The 10375-nt window shown below is 33.2% G+C and overlaps 1 protein-coding gene across 1 annotated transcript; it reads right to left on the bottom strand.

The window, feature by feature from the left end:
* Positions 1-2906: 2906 nt before the first annotated feature.
* Positions 2907-8368, bottom strand: LOC21387800 (annexin D5). The gene is made up of 6 exons (XM_024171158.1): positions 8175-8368; positions 5327-5472; positions 4886-5104; positions 4438-4653; positions 4238-4327; positions 2907-3510 (listed from the first exon to the last, which is right to left on the bottom strand). Exons 1-6 carry the CDS (start codon positions 8248-8250, stop codon positions 3307-3309), a joined length of 951 nt encoding a protein of 316 aa, XP_024026926.1. The 5' UTR covers positions 8251-8368; the 3' UTR covers positions 2907-3306.
* Positions 8369-10375: the final 2007 nt, after the last annotated feature.

The raw sequence follows: 10375 nt of genomic DNA, 5'->3' as shown, positions 1-10375 counted from the left end.
CCTTGAGTACCATTGATTCTCTAATAGACAGTGATTCATAAAACACATTCATGAATCGGAGCTCCTACTGGTCCAAGTACCGAATCAACCCTCAAGAGAATTATTTATCTACTTCTTTCTTAAGAAGGAATGGATTCCATCTCGTGTAATAACATTTCCGGCTACCTACTTCATCATGTCTCCAAAATACAAGGAATAGGATTCAGGATCTCAGAATCCGTACCGAGTAAATCAAAAGACACAAATCCATAAATAGGAGTCTGTTAAAAACTCAGGATTAAGATCATCCTATATATGACCATCGGTAGACTCAATTAGAATTTCTATACTTAACGAAATTATTAGAAATTCATATTGTGTCTGTGTCCTTGTTCCACATAATCTCATTATGCGAAATACACTCATTCAATATCTCACCATATTAATAGTGCGGATAACACCGTTCCATTCTAAATGGGAATGACATGTATTAATAATGTTTTAATTAAAGATTCTGAACTTTAATTAAATTCATTATGAACATTGCTTTTTGATTATTATCCTTAAACATTATCCTCTCGTATATAATACTTATATACAATGTTTAAGGTTACATAAATAACCATGGAATTTTTATTGATATTTATAAAATATTCATAAATATATGCACATAAAATAATGAATAAATTCTTTTATTAAATAAATAATAAATATCATATTACATCTTATGCTTCTAGGACACCATTCCCAATAGTTTATATCTAATTCATGTTAATGAATGTATGGATGATGGATTTGGTCATTAATTATATGGTTCCGTGGATCGCATTAAATTCGTTCAAAATGATTAGGCTCACAGAAACAAAAATATAGACTACAACACCTGATTTAAATAAATAAATAAATAAATAATCCTTTCTATTCCGTGAACGGTCGCCACCTCCAACGGAGTTCCAGCGTCAGTTTTTGACACCACCCATACCATCAAAAAGATCTTAATGAGTAGAGTTTGTTGATGCGTCTTACAACCTCCACCTTGGCTAACACCTACCGTAATTGCTGGTAAAAATTCCGGAAAGCAATAAAAATTCTGATCATGATATCTCCGTTGTCCGACTTTCGATTAATATGAGTCCGATTCTGATGGACTCAAAGTGACGAGACAAAGAAAATTCATCTATTTTTCTCATCCGATTTCCACAGGAGCGCCACCGTCTGATGTGGCTAGAGTTGTCGTGTGCTATCGTTGTTGGAGTTTGCATTTCTGGTGCTAGTTAGGGTCATTGTTGGTCTGTTCGACTCAGAAGGTGATGAGGAACATATCCCAACAAGTAGCCACCAATTTTGTCGCAATGGCGAGGCAACAAATTGGGGCGTGGAAGGAAAACCATCGCAACGTTCAGCCGGCGACTAGCAGCAATTGGTGCTGAGGGTTTTTGAGATCGGCAGCCGACAAATACAATGGTCATGGTGGTGTCGACGGAGATGCCAATGCATGGTGGAGGTAGTAGTGTGTGTACTGGCGACGATATATGCTTGTTTTGTAATTATTTTTGTTAGATTTGAGTTTAAATTTGGTGTAAGAGATCAAGATTTTCCTACTGCATCCACATGCCATCATTATGGGAGTAAATTAAGTTGTTTGGAGAAAATTGATGAGCTCACCCATAGAGTGTGTGGGTCTGAATTTTTGCAATTTACTCTTAATTAATACTAGTTTAAGTAATATAGTTACTTGACGAAAAAGAATATTAACTAAGAAGGAGGAGAAGTAAAAGTCCGGACTCATGCATTTGGTATTTGTCTCCTTTCCTCATTTAGAGAAATCTCTTTTCCCCAAAATTTTGATCTTCTACCGGATTAGTGGTGCCTAGTATGTTTTGACAATTATATCCCTAACATTGAAGAAATATGAAGGGTCAGTTTGACATTACTGTGCTGTTGAAAATTTTTGCATTTGTTGTATTGTTAGTAATAAGTTACTGTGACCAGAAGCATATAGATGTTTAGTAAATATTTTTATAAAACTGCTTTGAGTACCAGAAGCAGAAATTTAGGTGTTTGGTAAAATGTGTATGAAATACTTATTGAAATGTATAATGACGAAAGTAGACATATTTTATCACATGTATATAGTTAGTTTTATTTTTATTTTTATTTTTATGGTCAATATTCATAATATAATATTTTAAATTTTATTAATAAAATAATTCTTAAAACTAAATTACTTTTATTCAAGAAGAAAAATGATTCATCTACTAAATATTTATTATTATTATTATTATTAAATATTTTGATAATTATTAAAAATACTTGAATGAAATTTAGCATAGCATTTATTAAGATTTTAAATTTGTAAATAATTATTTTAAAAAAATATATTTTTAATTTAGTATGAAAAAAGTAAAATAAATATATTGAGAATTAAGTTATATTATTGAGATTATCTTATTAAATTTGGATAATGGCCGCTTCTGTTGTTGTGCAAAAACAATCCCTGCCTGCTTCTTAAATTTTGTTGTTTAACAACAGTTTTTAAAAGTTAATGGACAAAAAGAAAATTGATCAAACATCCTAACCAGCTGTAGCTTGTTTTGAAAAAAACTAAAAATAGCATCTAAAAACAATATCAAACGGGCCGGAAATTGAGAACTCTTTCTTCGTAATGGAAACTGTGGATTCGAGACTCAAGTAGTTACTTTCCTTGAGCTTTTATTTGCTCCACTTGAAAAGAGTCTGCTTGCAGGCTTTCTGATAAATTACCTTAAAATACAATAAACCCACAAATTTTATGAATAACAATTTCATAGAATTCCTCCAAAAAACTGATAACTAAATTAGGAAAAATTCGTGTTTATTCATGAACAGGTGCCTCTATTCTAAAACTATACACCTCCATTATAAAACTGCTTTAGTCATGTCGATCTGAAATTCCGCAAGTGCAAAGTGCCGTGCACACTAGAAGCAATGCAAGCACCGTCCAATGGTGTAGATTAGGGGCATATATTATTCACAAGCATTTCATTATTGCATACAAAACTATATAAAGCATGAAGCTTCCTTTTAGATATCCAATATGGAACTTCTGGCACTCAATTTTAACAATCTCCCAACATAACACCCAAGTGAAAGAAGCTCCAACATAATGGTATCAGTAGTCACGCATATTAACAACACAGAAAAACACAAATTGTTGTCATGCTCATGTCTGCATGCAAAATACAATACTTGCAGAAACGAAAACGCGCATCTTAGCTCAGCATTCGCGACACGATCTGAATGATTTTTCTAAATCTAAATCCCATAAAGCACTAGTCAATCATCCGGCTAATGGTTGGGACCCAAGAGCGAGAGAAGGAAAGTACTGTAATGGCCCGATGTTTCCGAATGAACGGCGTCATTCAAAGACGTTTTGTACTTCTTGAGGTATTCAGCTTTGATGTACTGCATATCTATTTCAGTCCTCGTCACAATCACCCTTACAAGTGTGCTGTCATTGGTTCCTAGTCCTTTCATTGCCTTATGCAACACCTATAAAAGTTGCAAAAGTAATATAATGCCCGTCTTTCGTGACGACAAAGAAGATGATGTTGATAACAATGGCAATAATGTCAATAAGCATTAATTAATAATAAAAGGAGAAGTCATCATGAACAAAAAAATTAGATACTCTGACATTATGCTAACTATACTCACGTGAAGAACAGTTTTATCTGATTGAAGAAATAAAGCTTATTGTAATTGTTGGAACCGGACTGTTATAATTAAATGGAATAATTTGATTTCTCGGAAAACCAAGTAATTACTCATTCAAAATCGAACTAATCCATTGTAAGATAAAAAAGAACTACAAGTTCACGTTTCATGTTAATTCATAATGCGTAAACTTTCCATGGAACACTAAAGTTTGTTCATTCCATCATTTACACTTTTCTATTTATCTTTCCCTTTTCTGAGTAAATGGCTCACAAGAAATTCACATTTTATAAAAGATTGTGTTTGTCACAGGAAGTAAAGATTGAGATCCTCAACAATCAGTTGGAGTGGTGGATATGAACTGAGGCACACCTCTAATATCGAATGCATTGTTCTTTTCTTTTCTTTTCTTTTTTTGTTTTGGGTTAGGGGCTGGTATCAAAAACTTTTACAGCTGCTTCATACAATTTTTAACCAGAAAAATGCAACTTCCTGAATTAATTCAGAAGTAAAATAAATTTTGTATCAGCTAGACATGTATTTTCGATTAATGGCAGTTTACCTTAGCGAAATACTTCGCAGGATTCTCAGAGCAACGTAATATTGTCAAAAGACCGTGCTCGAAATTTCCAGACGTTTCACTCTTTACTGCCTGAAAAATTTTGACAAGTCCGTCACTGTAACCAGACAACCAGAACTAAAACTTTGGGAAGTAAACAAGAACATAGAAAAAGTTAAACCTTTTTCAGTAAGTTGCCATACCTTTTTCAGTGAGTTGCCAAACATGTCACGATAAGCAGAAGCAACAGCAGCCAAATGTGCTCTGCTTTGTTCGCTGAATATGTGGATGAAAGCCTTCTCATCAGTTCCTAATTTCTTCTCCCCTGCTTTATACAGACTCTTTGCATCCTTTACAGCCGTCGCTCTATCAACTTCCAGACCTTCATAGCGTTGTGTGCTTACATATGATAGTAAAAGCTGTTAACATTTTAGAAAATTAGTTTAAATCATTTTAAATTTATGCATGATTCTAAAACAAGAGATTAAATAAAAACTTGATACTTTATTCCTTCCAAAATCTAATCTTATTACTATTTTGACTACAAGAAATAGCCTTTGATACTTTAGTATTTTGCCTGGCCAAGTAACTATCACTAGATGAGAGGTCTACTTAATTTGATCGTATGTAAGAAGCACCCAGAAAACCCGCCTTTTGAAGATCCCCAGAAGTGTATCTTTCAATATCATGTTCAAGGTAAACTCCAAATCTGGAATGGTATATTTGTTTAAAATGCTGGATCTGGGATGGAGTGCGAGAACATATTATTTCGGTAGCAGCTTCTCGATTCAGTATGTCTGGATTTAATGCCCGCTTGACAATTAGGGCATCACGTGTGGCCGGATCATGCATCCAGAGAATAATTGCTGTCTGAACAATGAGGAGCAAATTACATAAGGAGAAAAAAATAAGAAAAAAAATAAGAAACCTCTAAAGATGCCAATATTAATCAAGAACATTGAGCTAAAAGAACTTCAATTCTGTTGACTTCAACATTAGTAGATCTCATCAAATAATTAGACTAAAATGTTCACAGAAATCGGCGTTATCAATCTACATTAGCATGAAGGTATAGTGGTTTTATATCGGTACCTCTAAACTGCCACTAAGCTCTGACTCTAAACGTTTTAGGATGTCCTCAGAATACATTGCTCTGTATTCTTGTTGGATAAGAGCACGCTGTGTCGCATCCCGATGAGCAAGAATATTGATCACTGCTCCTGTATCACAACCAAACCCTGGAAAAGCAGGCCTCAATAAATTAGAAATAAAAATAGTATTCCAATCTGGTAATGACCCATCATTTCACTGAGTTGCATATATATATATATATATATATATGTATATATATAATTTTTTTGTAAAGAAGGACAAGACAATCCAACAAATGGAACATCAATAAATGATTTCAGAAGGATGTTGACAGCTTTCATGACTCCTATGATTGTGTGCTAGTTGAATAAGTATGTTCTATGTTAAGATTCTAGGAATTAACCACAAAAAAAAAAAAAAGATTCTGGGAAGTTAACACTAGCAGAATGTTGTGAACCTAGATATCGAAGTCCCAAGTTCAACTTTACATTTTTTCTTTTGTTTAAGTTCAATTTGTCATTCGAATGTGAACGTTGGAAACAATCATCAAAGTCGGTAATCATAGACCGCAACAATCTACCCACTAGGCATATTATTTTCCTATCACTCTTTTTTGAACGCATGAACAAGCTTCGATCTGCAGTAATATACTTTCCCAAGGATTATTATGTCATACTATCAAAATTATAGTGTCTCATATCTGTTAAATGGAAATGTGAAAATCTTTAGTTATGAGAAGAATCTGCAAGGTCCTACTAATGTAAAAATCATTATTCATAAAAACCATTAGTCATGTTAAGGATAGGGATTAGTTTAAATTAGGAATTTTCATATGAGATGGACTTCTCTAAGCCTCAAACTTGTCAGATCAAACACAATTTATCCATAAAAACGTTGAGCAAACAGATTTCTTCTCCCTTTATTTATTTAGTTATTTTTTTTTTGGTCCAGTCTGTGGAGCAAAGTGAACAGCCCACGGCAGCATTTTCTCCATCACTGGCAGAAGCAAATTTTCATTCTTACCTGATTCTCTCTCTCTCCGAAAAATTGTTACTACAATCCTTAAGTGTTGCAATTACAATTTTACACTTTCAGGGACAGGTATTGAGCATTAGAGGGACAAAACACAATGCATTATATCATCGTAATAAACTATACACTTAACAATTGAAGAGATTATGCTAAAACAAGACTGAGTTATAATTTTTAGTAATATGGGTCAGAAAGATTTAGAGCTGTTTAAAGAAGGGAAAATGCTAGAGATGTAGAAGAATTGGGACAAACATTAATAAATGCCACCCTATCGTTTTTGTGCCTGCTTAACTACTTATACTGATTAAACTGAACTTGAATGCTTTTAATTTTGGCTTGTTAATTACTAGCTCACAAGGATCATTATATCTAACGTCAATAACGACATTGTATCAAATGAGCGAGGTTACCTGTTCATGAATCACGCTACTAATGCCAATGACAACAAGTTATGAAAACCAGCCAAGTTTCTTCAAGATACTAATCATTTGCTATAGGATATAAGAAGTGAGAAAGAAAGAAAAGTTTGAGTTGGGTAGTCCAGAATTGATTACAAATCTTTGATAGATAGATAGATGGAAAGAAAGACAGGTCATAATAATGGCCCGAAATTGGAATCTATTCATTCCACTGCAACATGAAGTGAGGAAATTGAACTTAACAGGCTCACTGCTAATTTTGACTTCTATGCATCCATAATGTAACGACTGGGAAATCTCACATCCATTTTCTCTTTCTTCCTCTGTTTCTCACGAGTATACACTTCAAATCAAGCATCTATTTTCTCTAATCTGCCTTTTCACATGTAGAGTAACAAATTACCTAAAAAGTACAATCCTTCGAATTGACAAAAATATCCTCAAATTCTGGATCGTTATTAGTTACACAAACATACCTTAAACCTTTCCTTTTTAAAAAAAATCCTAAATGTGAAATCTTAATACATAGTCAATTCTTGGGAAATTTTTAAAAATACTCCTTGAATGTAGTCCTTTTATTTCTACCCCTTAAAATTAGCCTATATATTTCTATATTTTAAATTAGAACTAGTTAACGAATAAAGTTTTTCAAAAGGGTACCTTTAGCAATTGGTAAAATCTGTAATTTTCTCTAAATATTTTTCTATCTGTGTTACACAACTCTTTTTTTCTTTTTGTTTTAATTTATACTTTATACTAAAAAAAAATAAAAAAAACCTACCATAGGACATGGAATCATAGTTTTGAAGAGTCAATCACATTAGAAAAAAAATTGTGTTATTATACTGGTAGGGTTAAAATCAGTTTTCAGTAGTAGGGTATATTTCTCACAAATTGACATGGAGATTCTCATAAAGCAATTTTACGGAGGACAGTCCACATCCATCGATTTCCTTAAAGTCGGATAGTTTGAAACGCATGGTAAGCCAACAAAAAATTGTACATTATCTTCCGTCTTCAAATTGGATTTTCAAGCCGACATACAAGGTAAAATGCCTAACTTTTTTGAATTTGGCGACCACAAAGCTTAAAACTATTCAGATATGAACGAAGTTGAAAGATTCACAACATTTCAAAACATAAATTACTAAAACCCGTTGCCAATTATTCCTCAAAAATTTGGAGAGTCCAAACATTTTGTGCCCCTTCGCAATTGTGAAAATTAGCAGAAAATACAAAACCAAATTTGAGTGAAAATAAAGCAATTTGCTGGAACTGAAGAAGGATTTTTCTTTTTTTGTTTTTGGGTTCCATAAATTAATTGTGAAAGTAATCATTTAAAAAAAAATCAACAAACTTGAAGAGAGAGAGAGAGAGAGAGAGAGAGAGCAGAGTACCCTTAAAAGCACGGTAAAGGTGAATAGCATCGTCTTTGGGAGAAGTTAGAACGGGTGGAAAGCTTAGCGTAGACATTTCGTTGCGATGTCTGGTTCTCTCTCTTCAGAGTCTTCGTTTACGATTACGATAATAGTAGCCTCATCTATGTTATTTGAATATCTCTGGGAAGCACCTACATTTCTCCATTAAAATTTAAGATAGAGTGGATCAGTCCTTTTATTCATTTATTTTGATGACACTGACAGGTGAGGCGTTCCTCATTTTTTGTTATTTTGTTTCGTGGTTAATTTTACTTTTGGTCCCCAAGCTATGCAAGTGGTCCCATTTTGACCTATAAACTTTAAAGCGTGACAGACCACATTTTTAAATTATACAGTAGATGTTTAATTTATGAGTTTAGAATCATGATTTAAAATTATTTTTAATTTATGTGTGTTTTTAATGAGAAAAAATACTGTAGCGAGCCATGAATTATATTCCGAACTATGACACAAATCCTTACTCCAAACGCAACATATTACCCCATTTTGACCCTTTCATCACAAAAACGTTAAATCTTAATGAAATTATACATATAATCCTCACATGGTCATTTAATAAAAGGTGACAATTCATACTAATCACTTTAGAGTAATACTATGGCCAACTTAAATCCTAATTTTTGTGTATAAAATTGATGTAGTATGTGAATGTTATATTTTTATTGATAGATGTAATCTCTTTTATTAATTGAGATGATAAAATTTTAAACACTTACTAATAGAAAAATGACAACTGACATATCACGTCACTTGATACACAATAATTAAAATTTAAATTGGTGTTACTAACATTATTCATCACTTTTAACTTTTTGCCTTTTTCACTCACCACAGGGGCCAAGACGTCCCATGGAGCATCTCCTCTAGAGATCTCACAGCGACGGCAATGACTATAGAGCCAAACCCAACACCATGCTCATTCTTCGGCAAGGGGACCCAAGCCCAAGCGATTTGGATCCACCAAAGCTCCACGACTCTTAGGAGAGAGAGCCGCAAGGCCCACAACCACCCACTACAGCCTCATCAAGAACCCATCCGCTCGAGGCTCGACCACACAAGTACTTTTTCTTTAAATACTTTTTCAAACGTGTCTCTAATTTAATACATTTTCTTTATAACTCTCTTAAATATTATTTTTTCATATATACCCTATAAATAATTTACTCTCTAATATACTCCACTAAAACTAGGCCTGTAAGTCGGCCGGGGTGGGTCAATTTTGAAGAAAAATTGGGCCGCCCCGCAGGTCTCGGATTGGGAATTATTTGGGCCGCAACAGCTTGTAGAATTGGATACTCGTATACCATTCGGGTACCTCAAGTAATTTCAGGTCAGCCGGGTTACCTAAGGTAAACTATGAGTTTTTTGTAAAAAAAACCCTTATTTAACTTATTTTTGTTACTTACCTCATCGAAGACTCAATTTTGACAGACTCATCCTGAATAAGAATTAAGAATCAACAAGAATTATCTAAAGACTCAACCCTTTATGTTGTGTTCAGAAGATTTTTAAACTTATTATCATTAGAGTTGGGCATTGTTTTACCTACTTTTGAACATGTTCGGCCGAGTAGGGGTACTTCAGGTTCATGGTGTTGGGAATGGTGTCCTAGAATCATGAGATGTAATAAGATATTTATTATTTATTTAATAAAAGAGTTTATTCATTATTTTATGTGCATATATTTATGAATATTTTATGAATATCAATAAAAATTCCATGATTATTTATGTAACCTCAAACCTTGTATATAAGTGTTATATACAAGAGGATAATGTTTAAGGATAATAATCAAAAAGCAATGTTCATAATGAATTTAATTAAAGTTAGGAATCATTAATTAAAACATTATTAATACATGTCATTCCCATTTAGAATGGAACGGTGTTATTCGCACTGTTAATATGGTGAGATATTGAATGAGTGTATTTCGCATAATGAGATTATGTGGAACAAGGACACAGACACAATATGAATTTCTAATAATTTCCGTTAAGTATAGAAATTCTAATTGAGTCTACCGATGGTCATATATAGAATGATCTTAATCCTGAGTTCTTAACAGACTCCTATTTATGGATTTGTGTCTTTTGATTTACTCGGTACGGATTCCGAGACCCTGAATCCTATTCCTTGTATTTTGGAGACATGATGAAGTA

Source organism: Morus notabilis, unplaced genomic scaffold, assembly GCF_000414095.1.
Source record: "Morus notabilis unplaced genomic scaffold, ASM41409v2 Scaffold1174, whole genome shotgun sequence".
Lineage (NCBI taxonomy): Eukaryota > Viridiplantae > Streptophyta > Magnoliopsida > Rosales > Moraceae > Morus > Morus notabilis.
The sequence above is the reverse complement of the archived record's forward strand: the minus strand, read 5'-3'. Positions and strand labels throughout refer to the sequence as shown.

Excerpts from the sequence above, each read along its gene's own strand:
- LOC21387800 (XM_024171158.1), bottom strand. The coding sequence starts at position 8,250 with ATGTCTACGCTAAGCTTTCCACCCGTTCTAACTTCTCCCAAAGACGAT. Across the intron at positions 4,654-4,885 it reads CTTCTGGGGATCTTCAAAAG|CTTTTACTATCATATGTAAG; the intron begins GCGGGTTTTCTG and ends AAATGTTAACAG. Across the intron at positions 4,328-4,437 it reads TTGGCAACTCACTGAAAAAG|GCAGTAAAGAGTGAAACGTC; the intron begins GTATGGCAACTT and ends AAAATTTTTCAG.